Source organism: Ostrea edulis, chromosome 5 (assembly GCF_947568905.1).
Source record: "Ostrea edulis chromosome 5, xbOstEdul1.1, whole genome shotgun sequence".
In the NCBI taxonomy this organism is placed as follows: domain Eukaryota; kingdom Metazoa; phylum Mollusca; class Bivalvia; order Ostreida; family Ostreidae; genus Ostrea; species Ostrea edulis.
In genome coordinates, this window is record NC_079168.1 from 39,727,149 (window position 1) to 39,750,711 (window position 23,563).

The following is a 23,563-nucleotide window of genomic DNA, read 5'->3' on the forward strand; positions in this document are numbered from 1 at the left end:
ACTGTTTGAATTGTAACACACACAAACACACACACAATGTCTAAGCTGTTTGAATTGTAACACACACAAACACACACACAGGGTCTAAACTGTTTAATTGTAACACACACACAGGGAGTCACAAATAGGGGTATAAAGTGTAGAATATTACTAGGTTTGTATTTCGGAACATATCTTTAGAAAAAAACCTTCAAATCAAGTGCAGTTACTGCAGAATGTAATCATTAATATGAGAACATCTTTTACAAAATGAACAGAAGATTCCATCAATGTCGAAGTAAAATAAAAGCATATATACACTGTACTTGTATATATCCAATAATAAAAGTCAAGAAAAACAAAACTGGAATAACATTTCACTGTTAGCGCTTTCGACTTCAATGCCTCTTCAGGCAGTTATATATCTGATGGAGAGTATTACTCCTTTCATTTATTGACACCTTATATTTTACCAATTCTCACAATTATAAAATGACACAACCCTGAAAAATACCATAATGAATATGATATACATGTTATTTGAATTATTCCCCACCCTTCTGAATCTGCTCAAGTTATGCATTAATTTCATTTTTGGATGCTTTCATTTGTGAAAAGTAATTAAATTAGAAAACACACACACACACACACACACACACATATAAATATATATATATATATATATATATATATATATATATATATATATAAAGCACAAACAAACAATTATAACACCCAACCTTACGTTTACCCCTAGGATCTAAACGATACATGTGAAAATCAATTAATTAATATATAAAGCACTAAATAATCACAACTAGGTACTGAAAATTTTCGACCCCGGGCTGGGGCGAAAATTTTCAGTACCTAGTTGTGATTATTTAGTGCTTTATATATATATATATATATATACTATATATATAAATTCTGAGGATGGGATATTCAGTAAGGTGAAATCTGCTGCAACACTTATATGATTTTGATTCATATTTTTGCAAATATTGATCCCCTGGGACTGAGGTATCACATACCTTGGAAGGTTTGTATGGAGAGTCTAAACAGTTTCTTTTAATATTTATGCCCCTGCCCCACCTTTCGAAGAAGAGGGGCATATTGCTTTGCACCTGTCAGTCGGTCTGTAATGTTGGTTGGTAGACATGTTGTCCACTCAACAATATCACTTGATCATAATGATATATATTCCAGATGTGGGTTAGTTATGAGCATGATGAGTATACTAAGAAGAGTACCTGTAGTGATTTTGAGGTCACATAGTCAAAGGTCAATCCACTGGACGGTTAACTCATTAATTTAAATTGTGTTGGCACTATTATCAATTAAATGATACATGTGTATAAAATTTTTGAACCAGAGAGGGGGGGGGGTCTTGGGGGAAGGGCTTTCAAGTTTGTTCGAATGAAGGTTCATGCCTCCTTCAAAGGGGAGCTAATCACAAAAATAGAGTAGGGTCATTTAAAAATCTTCTCAAGAACCACTGGGCCAGAAAAGCCGAAATTTACAATCGGACAAAATGGCTGTGACAGTTGTGAAAGCAGACGTATTTAAAAACTTTAGTCGATCGGGACTATTTGAGACTTTCAAATACGAACTGAGGTAAGAAATTCATCTTAAAACAGTCATAGGATGATGTCTATGTTATGCATTTGTGCGGTACAGGCCTGACACACTCTGTTTACTCTTGTAAGTCACCGGGCCCAGCTAAATCTCGACCTCGCGAAACCCACCGGATTTTTAAATTAATTTCTGCATATCTTTGGAAATATACGGAATTTCGGGATGAAATTTGGCAGATATGTGGAAAAGTTCTATACAAATAGATGAGACAACAAAGTATTATTATAAAACATTTTATTTATTATTATTTTTTTACGGTAAAGTGAGGTACCCTGTGGAAAGAGTTCTATACCTTTACTCTTATATATAGTAATTAGGCCCCAAGCGATATAAGTGCCTGTGGGTTCAGCTGTACAATGAACAAGTGAAGGTAACAGACATCAATGTCATAAATCCTATAAAGAATACACAATTAAGAGTTGGGCAACACAGACTTCTAGAAACATCAGAGGTGAGATCAAGCGCCTAGGAGGAGTAAGCATTCTCTGTTAACAGATTAAACGCGCTGTGTGCCTTATACATGTATCTTGATCAGGCAAACGGAGAAATGTTTGAATATGTGTGTCTTTTATATAGAGAGGATGCTCCTATGCTTACATCCTATTGTCAAATCTGTAATTAATAACCTATCTAAACTAAAGTATTATATCTTATTCCCTGTTTTACTTACGTGATACTCGTGGAATATAGCTTATTTTATGCAAAAGGTTATTTTAATTTTAGCACCCAAATAGATTCGCAAAATAAACAGAGATGTGTTTATGAAACACAAATGCCCCCGATAATGGCCCATTCTGAAGATGGCCAAGGTCACAAGGGCAAATATCTTGGTACCAGTAGAAAGATCTTGTCAAAAGAAATGCTTATGTACAATATAAAAGCTCTAATATTTACCATTTAGAAGTTATGACCAATGTAAAAAAAAAAAAAAAAAAAAAAAAAAAAGTAGGTCAAATGTCAAGGTCAAAAGGTTCAATACCCACGGAAAGGTCTTGTCACAAGGAATACTCATGTGAAATATCAAAGCTCTATCACTTACTGTTCAAAAGTTATTAGCAAGGTTAAAGTTTCAGACAGAATTACAGACAGGACAAAAACAATATGCCCCCCGATCTTCGATCTCGGGGGCATAAAAATACCATAGAAAATGTCTCGTGTTATTTGACCCAACTTTACGGTGTATAAAAAGTATCAGAACTAATCACGTGTGTTAGAATTAATCACGTGTGTTAGAAAATGCTTCAGATTTGAAATGAAAGTATGTTACTCAAAATAGTAGTATTTTTACTTTAAATATTGGCAACCTACATGTAGCATGTTATAACTAGTATGTGAAATCATTAAATTATTATAAACATGTATTATGTTGCAAGTATACTTGTCCTATATACATCTCTCTCTCTCTCTCTCTCTCTCTCTCTCTCATATCGTCTTAGGCGGTGACATGTCGTACTTAAACAATAAAAAGTCCAATTTGTACAACTCCTGTATTTTACGTATTGTGGTCTCCTTCACAGTTCTGAAAGCGTCTACCAGTGCTTTCCTTCTCTGAAATGTCCTTTCTTCAGAACTCACTTTGTATTTTGACACATAGTGAAGAAATACGTTTGTAAAGTGACTAATATTTGCTTCTTTTTTGATAAGTCTTGAGAACTCCAGTGTAGGAAAAGATATTTCAGATTTCAATTTTCCCTGAATTTGCAACGATTTCCAGATCTTTGACAGATATTCCCTGAATTCTGGACAAAGCTTTTTATTCTTTTTCCAGAGTTTTATGTATGTGTCAATTAGACTGATCACGGTTTTGTTGTCGTATTTATCGTGGATTAATTTGATCAAATTGTTCTTCGTAGAATCTGTCACATTGATATAATCCAATATATGTTCCACATCAGCAGACAACGTTTGTGTTGTAGCCACGACGTCATACCTGACGTCACACGCGTGACACAGTAAATAAACTGGTGCCCAATGTCTGTTGATCTGATATCCACCGTACGATTTGCTAATGACGTAATCCAAAAATTCCTGGAAGGTCACATTATACCCACATGATAAACCTTTCTTGTCGCTTCTCTGTGAGATTTCGCGAGCAGTTTTGACAAGTCCGAGGAGGTAAAACTTATCCACATATGCCGAGAAGAGTCTGGAATATGGATCTCTTGAGATGATTATAGTCATTGTCTTTGACTGTTGTTCGTCAGTAATCAGCGAAGGTGTGCGAAGTTTTTCATTTCCAATCATATGAACGCGACTCCGACTTAATTCAAACATTTGGTCAACTAATTCTGAACTTTCATCGGAGTATTTAGTGATGTTTTGCCTGTCGTTATTCAGGACAAGAAAAATGTCGGTCATAAACGAACTTCCAGCTTTTGGTACTTTACAATAGGATAAATTGGATTTTGTATCCACATAAAATATCTCAGACACCTGCTTAAAGTTAAATCTATATGCACCAATGTCTGCCCTTTTGCACGATGACTGTAAATGATGAACCCTTTTCAACATTAATATTTTTCGAAGCTCTGCGGGAGAGATCTGGGTTTGTTTTAAGTTTCCCTCAGAAAATCTTTCTTTGAGAATGCTCCACGATGTCCATACTTTTGCATCTGGAAAATTGTTAATGATTTACATTAAAAAAAAACAACAACAACAACAAAGAAAATGTCACTACATCTCGTGTTTGAATGAAAATCATACATGTATCAGAAAGCAACTTGACGCAAACGTCAAAGATGGGCCGCAGAATTTGAAAGAAATCGTTTTATACCTTATTTCTTTTTACATCGGACCACTGATGATATGCATTTTGTACATTCCTTCAGGACGAATATCTTAATTGTGAAGTCATACTTTAATTAAGATATTTCAATTGTTATAGTGAACAAAATGAGTCAGTAGAAACAATCTTAGGCAGAAAGATACATGTAACGATTTTAAAAGGCGTACAGTGTAGACACACAAGTATATATGTTTGTAGTTTTCACTTGTCTGGACTCAATTCCCCTGATCACATCAAGACTATTTCTGTAATTTACTACCTTTGTGAATCCGCAAAAATAATCTTGAATCCACAAAACGCTAAACACCCTTTTTATATTTCATGAATAAATATAATAAATAAATAGCTTGGAATGGAAACAAAAGGAGTACAAATTGACAATTCAAATGTATATTACATGTTTTCTGCTAATACGCTTTATTTTTTTTCTAGAGATTATACAAATCGAAGGCTGGAATCAATAATAACTTTAATCCCAAATTAAGTATGTATTACATTAATTTTGGAGATGGTTTTAAAAATTACATTCTATTCAATACCGCAGAAATGAAACCATTAATTCCACAGAAACGCATGTACAATTTGAAAACCCGTATCAAAACAGATTGCGCTCAAGATTGTGCGGCCTGTAACGAATGTTTAAGTAAAATGTGTCAAGTTAATGAAGCAGTTTGTGCTGATAATCAAAGAAGAGGCCATTGATGTTAATTGTCATAAAATGCATGTTTAACATTGTCTATCATTGTAATAAATAACATATTTCAAAATCAAAATGATTTTAATAATTTTATACAACAAGAAAGACAATCACACTTATATGAAGCTTTGCAATATTCAATGAAAATGAAATGAAAGCTGGGGTAATTTTTCAGATCAGCTAATCAATGATATTTCATCAATAATTTTTCATTCTTTAAGAATGAATCTGGAACCGGGCAAATCAAATCGACGGTTAACACAGGAGGTATCTTACATTATGTGATCCTACCCAACAGATAAGACTGGTCGCATTAGCTCAATGGCTACACCCTACAGATAGGACTGGTCGCAGTAGCTCAATGGCTACACCCTACAGATAGGACTGGTCGCAGTAGCTCAATGGCTACACCCTACAGATAGGACTAGTCGCAGTAGCTCAATGGTTACACCCTACATATAGGACTGGTCCCATTAACTCAGTTGTTACACCCTACAGATAGGACTGTCGCAGTAGCTCAGTGGTTACACCCTACAGATAGGACTGGTCGCAGTAGCTCAATGGCTACACCCTACAGATAGGACTGGTCCCAGTAGTTCAGTGGTTACACCCTACAAATAGGACTGTCGTAGTAGCTCAGTGGTTACACCCTACAGATAGGACTGTCGCAGTAGCTCAGTGGTTACACCCTACAGATAGGACTGGTCCCAGTAGTTCAGTGGTTACACCCTACAGATAGGACTGTCGCAGTAGCTCAGTGGTTACACCCTACAGATAGGACTGTCGCAGTAGCTCAGTGGTTACACCCTACAGATAGGACTGGTCCCAGTAGTTCAGTGGTTACACCCTACATATAGGACTGGTCCCATTAACTCAGTGGTTACACCCTACAGATAGGACTGGTCCCAGTAGTTCAGTGGTTACACCCTACAGATAGGTCTGGCTGCAGTAGCTCAATGGTTACCGCGTTCGCTTCGTAACCCAGGAGGTTGTGAAATCAAGCCCTGATCGTGTCATTGCCGCGGTGAATCTAAGACAGTGATTGCTTCTTAGCTAACTTCTCGGCATTTAGAAGCGAGAATCGCGGTTCATTCGGGTATGACCTAAAAGACGCAGATCCCGGTAAATATTGGTAACGAATCCTCACTGCTACAGCCCTCTGCGCCACAAATAGGTCAGAATATATTATATGGTATACTTTATACACAGCTGGAGACGTCTTTTAATACGATGAACAGGAATATCAGTAAAACTAATGGACGCTCCCCGAACTTCATCTACCCAATGAACTACTTCATATGATAAATGACACAACTGGGAGAGGTTTTCTAAGTTGCTACATGTAGAACTTGTAACTAATCCCTTGGTATATCTAGACAATAAAATATGTTCAAATCAAATCACCATAATGATCAATAACTGCTGAACTATTGTTGAAATGAAGTTTTTCTGTTATAAATAAGGTATATGTTGAGCGACCTTGACCTTTACAAAATAACCTTGAGTGACCTTTGTCTGAAAGTCATTTACCTATTACATATTTGTGTGATATATGATCAAAACCTGTTCAAAAACTATCGAAAAAAGGAATGTTCCTCATATAAGGTATATGTTCTGAGTGACCCTGACCTTTCCAAAATGATCTTGAGAGACTTTGGCCCAAAAGATCAATAACTGTTGAAATGAAAGTTGATTGTATATTGTTGAACAGCGCACTCGATAATTTTTCACTTGTATAGAGTTGCCGGTGAAGGACTGCAAACTTTAGGCCAATGCTCGGCGCTTACGACCTTTGAGCAAGGATGGACCTTTATCGTGCTACATCTGCTGTGACACGGGGCCTCGGTTTTTGCGGTCTCATCCGAACGACCGCTCCATTTAGTCGCTTCTTACGATAAGCAAGGGGTAGGTACTGAGGACCTATTCTAACCCATTTCCCCACCGTTTTTTTCATATACAAGGTATATGTTCTGAGTGACCTTGACTTTTACAAATGGCACTGAGTGACTTTTGTCTAAAACCTATTTACCTGTTATTTATTTGTGTGATATATTACATTGTATCAATACCTGTTCAAAAAGTGTTGAAAAGGAACATTTTCCTTATATAAGGTATGTTCTGTGTGACCTTGACCTTTCAAAATGACCTTGGCCCAAAAGTCCCCTGCCCCAAGGAATATTTGCGATTAATTATGATCAATTTCTGATGAAGAGATGGGAACTTTTATATCAAAAACTGTTGAAAAAAGAATATTTTATGTTCTGAGTGACCTTGGCCTTTCCAAAATGACCTTGAGATACCGTGGTCCACAAAATCCTTCTCTCAAGGAACATTTGTGATCAATTTCTGATGAGAGGTTTAGGAGATAAGAGCTCGGACAGAGGGATACGACAGCGACTACATGGTCCCCCGAAAAAAGAGCAAAAAGGAAAACCCAAATACGTGTTTACGTAAATAGTGTCTTTTTGATATTGAAACATCTTTATCCAAACAAGAGGCCCATGGACCACATCGCTCACCTGAGTCACCTTGACCCATATTCAAAGATTTTCCCTATATATTCGCATGTAAAACTTTGATCCCAATTAAGGCCACAACCTACCGCTTGGGGATTTTAACAAACTTAAATCTGCACTATGTCTGAAAGCTTTCATGTAAGGGGCTGTAAGCTCGCAAACGAGATGACACGAGATCTGAGTACTTCCGGTGACAAACAAACCTTTACGGTTTGCATGAAATCATACCAGTTGGAAATATCCTGCAGTTTTTATCGTTGTTTTTTGGTCGATGCAAAGAAGTGGACGTTATGGGGAAAGTTGTGCAGGTAAGTATAAATGCATTCTAATACCGGTAGTAAACTTGATTTCCATTAAATGATAAATATCTTGGTTTTGTTTGTCACCACATCTGTAGGGCCTTCATACCGATCATCAGTCTTTAGTTACATATACGCCCAAGTATAACTAAATAGATTTACATTTATTTATTTACAATCCACAAGTCAAGATGTACACATTTATACACCACATGCAGCCAAGCTTGAAATTGTATAAATCAAATGTTTATAGAGGGAGGAGTATGATTTTACGATCTATAGAGAGAATTTTTACAAAAAACATCCCTAGACACGGCAGCTGTAGTACTGGTAAATAGCTCTTTCCATGCCATATACAACAAAACTTCATCATTGATTTCTTATTGGCGTCGCTCGTACATGACCTTCTTTAGCTGTAATAATGTAACCCTCTCCTTTAAAAAAAAAAGGGGGGGGGGGCTTCAGAGTAAAAAATCTCGGAGAGGGCTACATTATAGCAGCTTAAAGAGACACTACAGCTCATTTTGCGCAAAAATCATGAAATGACAATTTTCCCAGCGCTTTCTCAATTTTTGTTGCATTGTTGAAAGTATGAACTTTGCGAAAATAACACTTATCTAAAGTTAAAAATTATCGTTTTAACGTAAAAATTAATACTTTTTGATGGCTATACACAAAATATCGAGTCTCCTCCTTTCAGTCTTCAGACGCATAGACAGTAAACAGTGCAGCATGTCGTCCAGAGAGAGAAAGTGTAGTTGATAGATCTAGAATTTTGACAGATTCTGTGAGAAAAGAGGTAAAATTAGAATGAGATAAAACTCATACGTGAAATAAAATTTACCTTGGTATCAGTTTGACCGTTGGAAAACAAAGAGCTAGGAGAAACACATGTAACTCAGTGGCGGATCTAGGATTTCCAAAGAGGGGTGTGAAAGTCAAAGATTAGCCAAAGTAATCGGCCATTCTGGTGCAAAATTTGGATTTTCATTCACAATCTGTGGGGTAAAAAGGGAGGGGAAATTTGGATTTTCATTCACAATCTGTGGGGTAAAAAGGGAGGGGGATCCTGGCCCCCTAAATCTGCCATTGAGACTAGCTGCGAAGACACCACGTTTAAAAGTAAGTGCTATTTTTATCTGAACACGACACGTGTTAGTTGTAAAAACATCTGTCAGTGGGAACATGGAAGGTTTCTGTTGAAATAATGATTTATAATTACTTATTATAAGGAGCAGGGAATAATCTTATACTTGAAAGGTGAGTGTGGACCCCCTTGAAGGGGAATTTAAATAATTTCCTACAGAACACCTTTGCTGTCATTCAAAACCACGTGATGTAAATAAGCATTCAAAAGTCCGAGTCAGCATGAAGAAACCTTTGAATTCCGAACGATCTTCAAAGCGCAGTTGAGAGTAAATTGATGCATCCCAATTGTTCAAAATTGTCAGTATCGATATGAAATTTATCATTTTATCAATACATGGTTTTAAAAAGACTTTATTAAAATGTGGAAAATGAGCTGTAGTGTCTCTTTAACCTTGATAAATGTAATATTTACACAATTTTCAAAAACAAGTGATAGTATTTGATATTATAAAACAATAAATGCTTTAGAAAGTGGATTTATTGAGATTCGATTGACACTTGGTGGATGGGAGGGGGGTATAATTTGATAACATGATACAACAGTATTGATGGTTTACTGGGAATATTATTATTAAACAAACCTTCTCCACCCGCATTAAATTTTTCTATCCTCTCTCCCTGAACCAGTTTCAGATTGTATAAATACAGTTTGTGTATAGAAAATTATTAGTTTTACTAAATTCAAGAATATGGCTTTTACTTAAGACTTACAATAACTTCCTTCAGATGAAGAGAAATGTATTGCATGAAAATGATTTTTCTTCCAATTTTTTATTTAGGTTAGATGGATCGATCCCATTGAGACTACTCTCTTGAAATATTCCCGGACACCTTGATACCCAGGCCATGACATACAGTTCCTGTAAGTGCTGACATACCGTCAAAGCAGTGACTTGTGTAACACCGAATGGTGCAATCACTCATTTTTCAACTTTGAGTATTGGGATCAACATGTACTCCCCAGAAAAGTTCCAGAAAAACCCAAAGCTGGAAAACCATCTGTGATCAATTAAAACAATGTGTGTCCTTGAACATTCCGGCTTTTTATCCTTGAGAGGACAGTTGGCTTATAAAAAAGTTGAACTCTGTTACATATTAGCCAGGGGAGTATTTACGTCTAGAGGGCTAACGAAAGGATAAAATCCACATGCCAGCAGTCTGCGAGCCAATATTAACCAAGATAAATATGTGCATGGGATGCATTAAACAGTATATTAAATTCTAATAACTGTTTATTCAACCGTAATATTTTTAAAACATTTTCTGGAGTGACTGTTAAGTACAATGCTCTACATGTTCACATCTTCAGGAATTAAGCACTCGGATTGGGGGGGGGGGTGTATTTTAATATCGTTTTCTTCATTTATTATTATTATTTGCAAATCCTGTATGATTAAAATAAAACTCGAGTGTCAAATAGTTTAGTATAAATAAAAAATGCACTATTGATTGTTATTGTTTTACTAAGTATGTTTTATCAATACATGTTGATTTTGAATTCATTCAGGGATGGAAATATTAAAAGAATAATTCTGTTAATGACTTAATGTTGTGTCCATTCAGAGTTCTTTATGATCCGGGATAATTCTGCAGTCAGCTGTTGTCCGAATAATTAAGTTGCAGTAATAAAATTCTATCACTTTGCAATGTTCTTTGTCCACTAAGAGTCCTTGATGATCCGGATAATTTTGCATGCAGTCGGCTATAGTCCAAACAATCGAGACGGAATAATTCATATTGCACAAAAGCTGGCCCTGTATCAGATGATAGCAAGGATGTCTGGACTTGAGGGAGTAAATACTCTTCCTCTATTCTAAATGTAATAAAAAGTTTATATATAATGTACAGTGAAGCGTACATGAGAAATAATATTACAAAGAAAATATTTGTGACCTCAGAAATTAATTCAAGAATTTTCTGATGCTTACAATGTAACTTTTTTTTTCTTTCTGGCTGTAAACAGGCATTAATTATACTGAAGATACACATCCTACAAATTTTCTACCACATTATTGGAACCAGCCACTGAAATTATGAAATTACTCTCTCCGGCGTTTGCCTCCTGATATCTTTAGACAAGAACTGCCCCCCCCCCCCCCCCCCCCCCCTGTAATTTCTTGCTAAATATATACAAACTTAATCAAGCCATAAATAATAAAGTTCTCTTAATAATACCAATTTCTCCAAATTGCTTAAATGATAATGACCCCCCCCCCCCAAAAAAAAAACCAGTGAAGTAATAACCCATAATATAACCATACCCCCCCCCCCCCAATTTTAGCAACATCACAAAATTATCTACCTCAGTTACATTGCACATTTGTATGTCAATCATTAACAATAATAGGCCTAGTAAAGAGAAGTAAGTTTAATTAAAAGTATAAATGAATTTCGTAATTATCGAATAATCATTCATGAAGATGAAGGTATACTTGCAGTTACATGTACCTGGTTACTTTAATACAACTTGTTCTCCATCGACACTTGAACCACTGCATTGACAATGCATGCCAACTTGTTAAACAGGGACATAACAAATGGTTGTGGTACACAGCGTTCTCTGATTTACTAATAAGCGTTGGTTTTTCGGACGTGTATTTGGCCCATATTCTATACTTGTAATACTGAATCGGATTTGTTTGTCACCGGAAGTGACGAGAAACGAGACTTACAGCCCCTATTGTAAACTTCTTTTGCTAAATGGTTCTTGATAAGATTTTTAACGATTTTCTCTATATATTTGTATGTAAAATTTTGATCCCCTGTTGAGGGTCCCATCCTACCCCCGGGACCCATCTTCGCTAGCCAAGGGTTTACGATCCGCTACGCTTCTTTACAAACCTTGGCTGCGTTAGAACGATTTTCGTAGCTTTGAGTGGCGTCCCCTAGCGGATGGAGAAAACAAACTGGTTTACATCATGTTCAACCAATAAAAATGCGTTTTTCAACTACACTTTGTGTGTTGTTAAAATAAAAATAGCTGCATCCAGTGGCGGATTTAGGAATTTCATAACGGAAGGGGGGGGGGGGGGGGGGGGCGCAGTAGAAGGCTGGGGTTGCCTTGAAGCTTTGCGCTGATAGGGATGCAGGGGGCGAAGCCCCTGGAAGCTAACGAAATTGTGCCAATAAGAGAGTAGGTTCTTTTTCATTTAGATAATGAACATATAACGTCTACATACGTATATTTTGCTCTTTTGTGGGCGTTTGTAATTTTTTTTGGTAATGAATAAAACATATAATTGTAGGCTTTAACTATAACACATAGTTATATTATAACTATATCCGGGGGATAAATAAAGGTGTTATCATTTCATGTAGACTAAACTGAAACTAATTGCTTGTTGTACACAAAAGAATTTAACCAACAACAACAACAACAAAATTCAAACGGGGGAGGGGGGGGCTGGATCCGCCTCCGCCTTTGGCATCAGTGAGTTACACTGTTTTATATGTAAAACTTATACGGTACCAATTTTGATGCACCAGATGCGCATTTCGACAAATTATGTCTCTTCAGTGATGCTGAACCGAAATGTTTGAAATCCGAAATAACAATGAAGTTTTAGAGCTATTATAGGCAAAATCAGTGTGCCAAAAAAGTGAAATCAAATTCGTTTAAGGATAAGAGCTGGATAAGAGCTATGCGTGAGGGAGATAATCCTTAATTTTGAAATGAATTTCTAAATTTTATAACAGCAATTAAATATACATCCGTATTTTCAAGCTAGTAACGAAGTGCTTAGCTACTGGGCTGTAGAGACCCTCGGGGACTAACAGTCCACCAGCAGAGGCCTCGACCCAGGGGTCATAATGTAAAACTTATACGGTACCAATTTCGTTGCACCAGATGCGCATTTCGACAAATTATGTCTCTTCAGTGATACTCAACCGAAATGTTTGAAATCCAAAATAACAATGAAGTTTTAGAGTTATTATAGGCAAAAACAGTGTGCCAAAAAAGTGGAGTCAAATTCGTTTAAGGATAAGAGCTATGCGTGAGGGAGATAATATGTAAATCATTTAAAATCAATAAACTTTTCTTTCGTAGGCAAAACCTCATTGCACAGTCTACACACCACATTGTTGTATGGAGAGTATGAAAATCTTATTAAATGGAAGCGTTTTGAAGACAATAACTAATTGTTTACACATCCCTTCGTCTTGCACGTGTTCTGACGTAACACGTTTTCTGCAGGGGACTTGACCTGCATCCAATCATATGCAGGAAATTGTTGTCACGAAAATCGTGATAACTCACCCAAGGGTTGTAGAGAAGCGGAGCGGATCGTAAACCCTTGGCTAGCGAAGATGCCGGGTGCCATGATTTTAACAAACTTGAATCTGCAAATTGTCAGGAAGCTTTCATGTAAATGTAAAACTTTTATGGTCCAGTGGTTCTTGAGAAAATTTTCAAAAATTTGTCAGATATATTTCTTTGCAAAATTTTGATCCCCTATTGCGGCCCCATTATACCCCCTGGGGCCATGATTTTAACAAATTTGAATCTGCACTATGTCAGGAAGCTTTCATGTAAATTTGTACTTTCTTAGCTCAGTGGTTCTTGAGAAGATTTTCAAATATTCCCTATATATCTGTATGTAAAACTTTTATCCCCTTTTGTGGCCCCATCCTACCCCCGTGGATCATGGTTTTAACAAAGTGAATCTGCACTATGTCAGGAAGCTTTCATGTAAATTTGTACTTGCCTAGTCGAGAGGTTCTTGAAAAAAAAAGATTTTTCTCTACATACTGTAGTATCTGGGGAGTCGTCCCCAGTACGACCTGTTTGGCAGACAGCTTCCGGAGCCCGGATGACAGTTCCGCCAAGAGGCATCTTTGAACGACAGCTTGAAGAAGCTAGACGACGTATTATCGACAGCACCAAGAATATAGATATAGACAGCCATTCAGCGTAATGCATAGGTAAGTCTGTGGGTAACTCACGGGATTACTGGGTCACACTAACACCCTAATTACTTTATTGGAGCCCAACTCGAGGCCACAGGCTTATCGGTGATTTGACAGTTTGTTGTTTTTTCACACCACGCTGGTCAGCCGCCATATTGGCGGGAAGTCTCAGTTTGACTTGGAATTTTTTTTTTTTTCACTTTGAATTAAATTCAGATTTTTGTGATTATTTTAGGATTTAATATTTAATTACAGAATCAATTTAGATTATTGACATTTGCATTTTTGTATATTTGTGCATTGTTGTGTATTATGGATACATCTTTTGATGAAGCGCTGTCTGGATTGGGCTTACGAGCCCACCCAGACACCCCCGCGTTCACGCGTCGTGGCCCTACGCTGTCGCAGTTAGCTTCAGGTAGAGTTGGTAACCCATGGGGTTATGGGGGGGGGGCTTATGACAGTATGTCAGGTCCCGGGTTAGAGCCATATTCCCAAGGTGGATCCTTGGTTGGCGGCGATCCCTTTGTCACGCCGTCCTTGCCTTCCTGTTTGAGGGAGGGGGGTGGTAGGTTGAGGGGTGCCCCAGGAGGGGGAGTGAGGTTCTCGGACACTCTACTTGGTTCTAGGGAGGGGGACAGCCCAGAATGGGGTATACGGCGTAGGTGGAATTCAGCAGAGAATCTAATTGGCTTAGATTCACCCAGAAAAGGTTCTGGACTCGACACTTCGTGGTCTAGGGATAGGAATAGGTGGGAGGAGGATTTCTTGTCCCCCATGGGGGGGTCAGTTATTCCTAACGTCTCGGCAAGGCCCACACCGGGTAGGGGGGATGGTTTCGACTATGGATTTAGTTCAGGGACTTTCCCGGAACATCATACCCCCTCCCTGCATCCCTATGCTCCAGGGTCACGGAGGTTTTCGGCCCCACTCCCTCGCTCTGGGGCCGATGATCAGGCAGTAGGCCAGCTTAGTCAGAGTTTACCCCTGGGGGGCTTAGGTTCACGCTCACAGCGTCCCACTCCCAGACAGGATCCCCCAGTCGCCCCTTTTTCGGAGCCAGGGATTTCCTATGGGAATTATCACCCCCCACAGGCCAGCCAAAGCTAAGACCTACTCACAGGGTCCCCACCCCCACATGCCCATCCTTCACATGTGCGAGACCCTTGGGCTGGGGGGAATACCCCCCATCCCCAGCATTCGGTACCCCCTAGGCTTGGCGGTTACGCTAGCACACCTATGCCCTACCCTACCATGATGACTCATCCCTATCAACAGGGACCCTCCGCTTATCCTGGCACCACGGCCTGTGGGTTTGGGGACGAGGGGGGTAGAGTAGCTCACGTTCGGCCCCAGTTAGGTGTTCCCGACACACATACCCCTTTCCTTGGACCGTTGGCCCAGGGGCCCGCTCCGGTGCCCCACCTCCCCACGCCCGCCCCTCAGTACCCTAGGTCTGGGGGATACGCGACGGGCACTGGAAGACACGCGCCTAAGTACAAGGATTTGCGGTACGATGGGAAAAGTAGCTGGAAGTCCTTCCTGCACAAATTCGCTCGCTTGGCCCGTAGCCAACAGTGGACCGAGCCTGAACAGCATGACCAATTCTGCTTCTCCCTGGAAGGGACCGCCAGTGATTACTACACCCTGTTGCTGGACACTGATCGCAACCTCTCATTGACCGACATCCTGAGGAGATTTGAGAAACGTTTTGGATCCTCAGCGCCAGACCTGTCACACCAGTTGAACTTCCAGTCAGCGTCCCAGAATGCAGGCGAGTCTTTGAGACATTGGGCAGATAGGGTGCTTACCCTGGCCACACAAGCCTTCCCATCCGTGCCAGATGTTCATACTCACGCCATTCCGCGGCTGTGTTATGGCACCGAGGACCGGGACGCAGGACTCTATGCCCTGGATGGCCAGCCCAAGACGGTTGAGGAAGCTGTTGATCGGATGCAGTATTACCAGTATTCGAGGCAGACTAAGTCGTCGAGGCCTAGGCGGGATGTGAGGCAGGTAGCCCAGGAGGAGGCCCCCGATTCTGACAAGGAACTCAGGGAGATGCGCCAGCGCCTTCAGGAGATAGAGAAGGAACTCCGAGGGCGGACCCCCTCTCCTCGGAGACCTTCATCGCCACCTTTGAGCGGAAATCGGAAGTCAGTAGGTTGCTACAAATGCGGGGCCATGGGGCACTTCAAGAGGGAATGCCCGGAGCTGAAGGGGAAAACTGAGGCGAACCAGGGTCAGGGGGCCAAGGCCAAGCCTAAGGACGGCCACGAGACGCAGCAACGTTCGTCAGAACCACGGGGGCGGGGAACCAAGACCCGCCAGTCACAATTTAGCGGAGGGCCTACGCAGCGGGAAGTCAGGGTGCTGACTCCAGAGCGCTCCCCATTTAGGCCAGGGCCGTGCGACGCTCGCACGGGGACAAGTCGGTTTGCAGGAGGACACAGGCAGGCGCCCTCCTGCATGCGCCGCTCCAGGAAGGGCACACTCCAAGTGCGGTTCAAGGAGGCATCCGAGGAGGAGGAGGAGGAGGAGGAGGAATCCGATGACTGGGTCATAGGGTGGGAGGAGGACAAATACGAGCCCTCTCCCAAGGATATGTTGTCGGGATTCAGGCTCCCTGAGGATATCGTGGTGCCGGAACTGCCCAGGTTTGGGGCAGAGAACCAGGGGGATGGGGAGGAATATCCGGAGGATTCGGAGGACTTGCCGGATCAGGAGCCCTCGCTCATTCAGGAGGAGCAGGCCGGCGCGTATCTCGCGCCCAGGCCTAGTGAGTGCCCGGAGCCAGTTAAGGCGCAGGTTCAGCCCATGGAGGAATGTGGGTTGGGGGTGGTCAGTGGCCAGGCAGAGGACGGGACCGTGGATATGCCATGCCGGCATGCGGGAGAAGCCCATGAAGAGTTGCCTGTGCCTATAGGGCAGATACGCCCAACCACCGGATTCATGGTCGAAATGGTAGTCCAGGGAGTCAGACTACAGGCAGTGGTAGACACTGGGGCGGAGGTGAGTGTGCTGTCCACCCGGGTCTACGAGGAGCTCGACCCCAAGCCTCCCATCAAGCAGCATGTGACCTTGGTTCAGGCAGGGGAAAACGCTCGGATGAGGGGCTTCGTCATTGGCCCTGTGGCAGTTTGCCTGGGAGACACAGAACACAACGTCGACCTGTATGTGGCTCCCCTGCAGGACCAAATGCTGCTAGGTATGGAGTTTTTGCATCAGCAGAAGGCCCACTTAGACCTGGAGCATGGCACCATGACCTTGGGAAAGGAGAAGGTCCCTATGACGTTCGGACGCCCAGGAGGGGGACAGGAGGCTCAGGTTTCGGTAACAAAGTCTATCAGGGTCCCAGCTGCCTCAGTCGTCTTATGCCCTTGTCATTTGGATAAGGAGTTGGAAGACTTCGTAGTCAGCCCTCAGATCACACGACTCTCGAACCTACTACTGGTGCCGCACACTTATCACACTGGGGGGAGGTCAGCAGTGACCTGCATTATCAACGCCTCGGACGAGGATGTGTCCATCCCAGAGGGCAGTGTGATAGGTTCAGCCTCGGAGGCCGGATTTCGGACGCCGACTCCGGACATAGTCCGGAATGTTTGCAGTGTGGCTAATCCCCACACTGATTCGGGGGCTGAGGTCCCCGAACACTTGAAGGACCTCCTTGATCGCTCGTCCAAGGAACTGACCCCGGAGGAGCGACGGATGCTCGCAGACCTGCTCAACGAATTTCAGGACGTATTTGCTACGGGGGAATTCGACTTTGGTAATTTCACGGCTCTGGAGCATGAGATCGACACAGGCGAGGCTCGTCCAGTTAAGGAGAGGATGAGGCGCACCCCGCTGTTCTTCGTGGACGAAGAGGAAGCACATCTTAAGAAGATGTTGGATGCAGGTGTGATCCAGCCCTCGGTGTCAGAGTGGGCCTCCGCCCCTGTGTTGATCAGGAAGAAGGACGGGCAAGTTCGGTGGTGCCTAGACTACCGTAAACTCAACGACGTGACCCGGAAGGACGTATTCCCATTGCCCCTCATTGACGAGTGTCTAGACACTTTAACTGGCAATGTGTGGTTCTCGAAGCTCGATGCCAACTCAGCTTTTCACCAAATCAAGATCAGCCCTAAGGACAGGAAGAAGACCGCCTTTGTCACGAAGTACGGGCTCGAAGAGTTTGTTCGTATGGGATTCGGATTGTGCAATGCGCCGGCGACTTTTTCCCGTGCCATGAGCCTGGTGTTAAGGGGACTCACATGGAGTATAGTCCTGGCCTTCCTGGATGACGCCTTAGTCCTCGGTAAAGACTTTCAAGGTCATTTGGACAACTTGAAAGCGGTATTCCGGAGATTCCGGGAGTTCGACCTTAAATTCAAGCCCAAGAAGTGTGAGCTGTTCCAGACTAAGGTTGAATTCTTGGGGCGCCAAGTGAGCGGAAAGGGTATTGAGATGGGGGACACTTACATCGCAGCAGTGAGGGAGTGGGCTCCCCCAACCAATGTCAAGGAGGTAGAAAGGTTCCTGGGGTTTGCGAACTACCATCGGACCTTCATAGCTGGGTATGCCCAGTTAGCGTGCCCGCTTTATCAGGTGACAGGGAAAAAACCCTTTGAATGGGGTCACGAGCAGCGGTCAGCATTCGACGCTTTGAAGAAAGCACTCACTAGTCCGCCTACACTGGCCATGCCTATAGCAGAGGGTATGTTTGTATTGGATACGGACGCGTCAGGGGAGGCCATAGGGGCTGAGCTCAGCCAGATTCAGGACGGGGTTGAGAAACCTATAGCTTATGGGAGCCTTGGCCTGAATAGAGACCAGAGGAAGTATTGCACTACACGGCGGGAGCTACTGGCGGTTGTGAGGTTCACTCGCATGTACCGCCATTACCTCCTGGGAAGGAGATTCAGGGTCCGGACAGACCACCATAGTCTCATTTGGCTGCTGAACTTCAAATCCCCTCAGGATCAGCTGGCCCGCTGGCTAGAGGAACTTAGCCAGTATAATATGGAAATACAGCACCGCCCAGGCCGGCGCCATATCAACGCTGATGCCCTATCCAGATTGCCACACTCATCTTGTGCCTCTGGCGCCGCTTTTGCTATTCATCCCAGCGACCTGCCCTGCGGAGGTTGCCTGAAGTGCACGAAGGCTCACCAGTCATGGAACACCTTTGTGGAGGAAGTGGATGACGTGGCTCCACTCGCCCGCCCGGGTACTTGGACTTACTTAGAAGAGCCTTCGTCGGACGAGGAAATTGACTTGGCTGAGGACTCGGCTATCAACTTGGCCCAGTGCAAGCCCGAAGTCGTTCCGGAGGGCCACAGCCCTGAGATCAGTGAGGCGGCTTGGAACTATGTCTCCCAAGAAATTCTCGGGCCACCCAGCCAGATAGTGGACCTTGAGAGTGACGACACGGCATCTGGTCCGTTCAGAACCCAGGTACGGCTGCTCACCAGTCCTCAGATACCAGCTGTTGTTAGGACACTTACAGATACCGGCAGTGGTTCCCTGTCCCTCGTAGGCATGACCGCAGACGAGATGATGCAGAGCCAACAGCAGGATGCGGACTTGAAGCTCTTTGGCCAATGGCTGTCAACTGATGGAGAGCCGGCGGAGGGAGAGCTGTTCCTAGCAAGCCCGGCTTTGAAAAATTACTGGATTGACAGGGAATTTTTCATGAAGGATGAGGACCAAGTCCTTTGGAAGTTGGTGGGGGAGGGAGAGTCGAGGAGTCGGCTATTGGTAGTCCCCCGGGAATTGAGGGAGGAAGTTCTCAGGCTGTGCCACGACGTCCCTGCCTCAGGCCATCAGGGAATCAGCAGGACTAAAGCCCGCCTTAGGGAGCGCTTTTTCTGGTATGGCATGATGAGGGAAGTAGAGGGCTTTGTAAGCACTTGTGGGCCCTGCAGCAGGAACAAGCATCCCCAGCGACACGCGCGAGCAGAGATGATAAAGTATCATGCAGGAGCTCCCATGGAGAGAGTGCACTTGGACTTCCTGGGCCCACTGCCCAGGACTGACAGTGGCAACGAGTACGTGCTTGTGATGGTGGATCAATTCACTAAGTGGGTCGAGTGTGTACCACTTCCCTCCCAGACAGCTGAAGTGACCGCCTCAGCAGCAGTGAACCAGTTCTTTGCCAGGTTTGGCTGCCCGTTCCAGGTATTTACTGACCAAGGGCGCAACTTCGAGAGCAAGCTCTTTGCAGCAGTCTGTGAGCTACTGAAAATCCATAAGGCACGAACAACCCCTTACCGGCCCTCGGCCAATGGCCAAGTAGAGCGGTACAATCGGACGTTAATGGATGCTGTCAGGTGCTACATAGACAAGGCTCAGAACAGCTGGGACATACACTTAGCCCAGATAGCAGGCGCCCTGAGGTCGTCTGTGAATCGTAGCACAGGGTTTACGGCTAACAAGTTGATGTTAGGTCGGGAGACCAACACCCCGGCAGACCTGATGTATGCTCCCCCCATACGAGGCGAGGACCTAGACTTAGAGGACTATGTGGTGAACCTGGAGAAGTCCATCCAGGCCGCCCACGAGATCGCCCGAGCCCGACTTCGGACTACCGAGGAGCGCATGAAGCGTGATTACGACCTTAGGGTCAGGTTTCGAGCCTATCAGGAGGGGGATACAGTCTATGTCCTGGACACAGCCACCGTGAAGGGGAAATGCCGTAAGCTCAGCCCCTCATGGAAGGGTCCAGGGCTGGTGGTCCAGAAGCTCAGTGCCCACCTCTACCGAGTAAGGACCAAGACGACGGTTATGCTGGTCAACCATGACCGCATGAAAAAGTGCGAGGACCGTGACTTACCTCGCTGGCTTGCCAATGCCCGGGAGAGGTACTTAGCTGAGAAGGGCCCATGTCAGGCCATAGACGAAGGGGTTCATGCCAGAACCCCTACCGGGGCTGTGTCAGAGCCAGAAGGCATCCCGAGGACACAGGACCCGGCAAGTCTCCAGGATCCAGAGGTTGCACAGGTTCCCCCGGAGGAACCAACCCCTACACCGAAGCGCAGACGGGGAAGACCGCGTAAACTTCGCGCGCCATCACCGGCTCCGAGGGCCCCCTCGGGGAAAACGCGCTATTGCCTCTGCCGCCAGGCGGACGATGGCAAACTTATGATACAGTGTGATAGGTGTGAGGAGTGGTTTCATGGGAAGTGTGTGGGAGTGACTCTGGAAGATGCAGAGAGGTTAGATAATTATGTGTGCTCCCCTTGCTCCTGTAAGGGTACGGGTGGCTCACACCTTCTTCTTTCTCTTTGCAGAAAACAACGTGACGCTGAGTCAGAGGGGGGTTCCCCCCCAGGAGCTGGAGGAGGGAGCGGGCACGCTTCCAGAGGGACGACTCCTCGTCCCAGAGCGGGAGGAGGCGGAGGGCCACTCCGCCACCCCGCAGGCCCAGCCCAGTAAAGATCCGGGAGGACTTTGGGGACCCCAGGGATGCGGGGGCTCCCAATCGCCCTAGCCCCCACAGCAGTCGGGACTCGGAGTGCCCCCTGCTGTGCGGGGTAGCTACCCGGAAGCTCCGGCAGCATGTCACGCTGACCCATTTGCCGCCGGTCTTCCGGCGTGGCGTCCCCCCCTCCCGGGAGGTCTCGTCCATCCGGGAGAGGGTCCTGAAGTGGTTGGCCAGGACCCTCCTCGGCCCAGGTGCCACTCTGTCCGAGTTGGCATCCTCCTTACGGGCCGAGGAGGTGTTCCCGGACCCCCACGGTGGCCTCACACCAGACCTGGTGGAGGCCATGGACAGTCTGTGTCGTAGTGTGGGGGAAGCCCCTCCCCCAGTTTACGAGTTGCGCGGGGACGTCCACCCCGCGCTCCTCCTCCATTGGAGGGCACAGGCTGTCTTGCTTGTCAAGATAGACCCCTGCTCGAGGGCGGCCTACAAGAGGTTGGCCGCCAGCGAGAGGATAGGTCGTGGGCGCTTGAGGGACTGCTCTATGAAGCCCAACTCGTCGGGGGGTCCCTCACGCGCCAGAACGAGGCCCTCCTCGGGGGCTCCGGCTCCGGGGACCGCTGCTCCCACGGCGCCGCCGGTAGCTCCTGAGGAGGCCCCGTTCATCCGCCAGGAGCCGAGAGATGCCTCCCCCTTCTCAGACGATGGGCCTCCCCCCCTTGAACCGATTCAGCCAGAGGGGTGGGAGTTGGACTTTGAGGAGGAGGAGCCGGTCGAGTGGTGCCCTCTTGGACCAGAGATGATCGAAGGGGGTGCCACCGACCAGCATCAGGGTGGGGGGGATTCGTCCCCCATGCTCGAGTTTGGGCAGAGCCCTTTGGACGGGGATATAGGGGGCCCTCCGGTCGGTGGGGAGGAGTTCCCTAGGCCACCCCCTGGGTTCGTTACCTCCCAGTACATGACTGCGGAGATGCCTCGGGGGTGGCATGGTGTCCGCAGGGTGACCCTGGCGGTGATCCAGGAGTGGTAAGTCGCTCCTGGATGTTTTCCCCTGGTTTTGGGGGGAGGTCACAGTTTTAGTGTGAGAGCCAGGGGTGACCCTGGTCCACATGGGGGGGTGGATTTTATGGGGGGTTTCCCTTTACCACCGGGCAGGGGTGCATGGCCCAGGACAGGCTGTCCTGGTTTGCACTGGGGACTAATTCGGGGGGTTTCCCCGTCAGAAGTTTAGGGGGTGTGGGTCACAGGGTATCCCTGTTCCACACCGGGTAGGGACCTTAGAGGTCTCAGTTAAATTCTTCCGGGAGTATGCCCGGGTCCTCTCTTTGCCGGAGTTTTCCGGCGTCCTCGGATAAGTCTCTCCGAGGGGGCGTGGCGCGCCCACCTTGATTACTGGTTAGACCCATTTCTCCGTCCTTCAGAGAAAACGGGGGGGGGAGTGTAGTATCTGGGGAGTCGTCCCCAGTACGACCTGTTTGGCAGACAGCTTCCGGAGCCCGGATGACAGTTCCCGCCAAGAGGCATCTTTGAACGACAGCTTGAAGAAGCTAGACGTATTATCGACAGCACCAAGAATATAGATATAGACAGCCATTCATCGTAATGCATAGGTAAGTCTGTGGGTAACTCACGGGATTACTGGGTCACACTAACACCCTAATTACTTTAATACACATGTATTTGTAATGTAAAATTTTGATCCCCTAATGTTGCCCCATCCTACCTCCGAGGTCATGATTTTAACAAACTTGAATCTGCACTATGTCAGGAAGCTTTCATGTAAAGTATTTTCCTAGCTCAGTGGTTCTTGAGAAGAAGATTTTCAAAGATTTGGCAGATTTTCAAAGAGCCCTATATATTTCTATGTATAAATTTTTGATCCCCTATTGTGGCCCCATCCTACCCCCAGGGCCATGATTTGAAGAACCTTGAATATGCATTAGGTCAGGAAGCTTTTATGTAAATGTCAGCTCCTCTGGTCGAGTGGTTCTTAAGAAGATTTTTAAATGACCCTATCCTAATTTTGCATTTATGTGATTATCTCCCCTTTGAAGGGGGCATGACCCCTCATTTGAACAAAATTGAAAGCCCTTCACCGAAGGATACTTTTGGCCAAGTTTGGTTGAAATTGACCCAGTGGTTCTGGAGAAGATGAAAATGTGAAAAGTTTACAACGCTGACGACGACAGA

At 44.7% G+C, this 23,563-nt stretch overlaps 1 protein-coding gene and 1 long non-coding RNA gene across 2 annotated transcripts in view; one reads left to right on the top strand and one right to left on the bottom strand.

Annotated features, from left to right (window-relative positions):
- Positions 1–1,841: 1,841 nt before the first annotated feature.
- Positions 1,842–23,563, bottom strand: part of LOC125650175 (carbohydrate sulfotransferase 13-like) — a 22,312-nt gene continuing 590 nt past the window's right edge. The window contains exon 2 of the mRNA XM_048878209.2: positions 1,842–4,226. Within this exon, the coding sequence (XP_048734166.2) occupies positions 3,037–4,226 (1,190 nt within the window). The 3' untranslated portion in view covers positions 1,842–3,036. The remainder of the gene's footprint in view (positions 4,227–23,563) is intronic.
- LOC125650177 (uncharacterized) lies at positions 7,764–10,599 on the top strand. The gene is made up of 2 exons (XR_007360916.2): positions 7,764–7,920; positions 9,840–10,599. It is a non-coding gene; the product is annotated as an uncharacterized LOC125650177 (long non-coding RNA).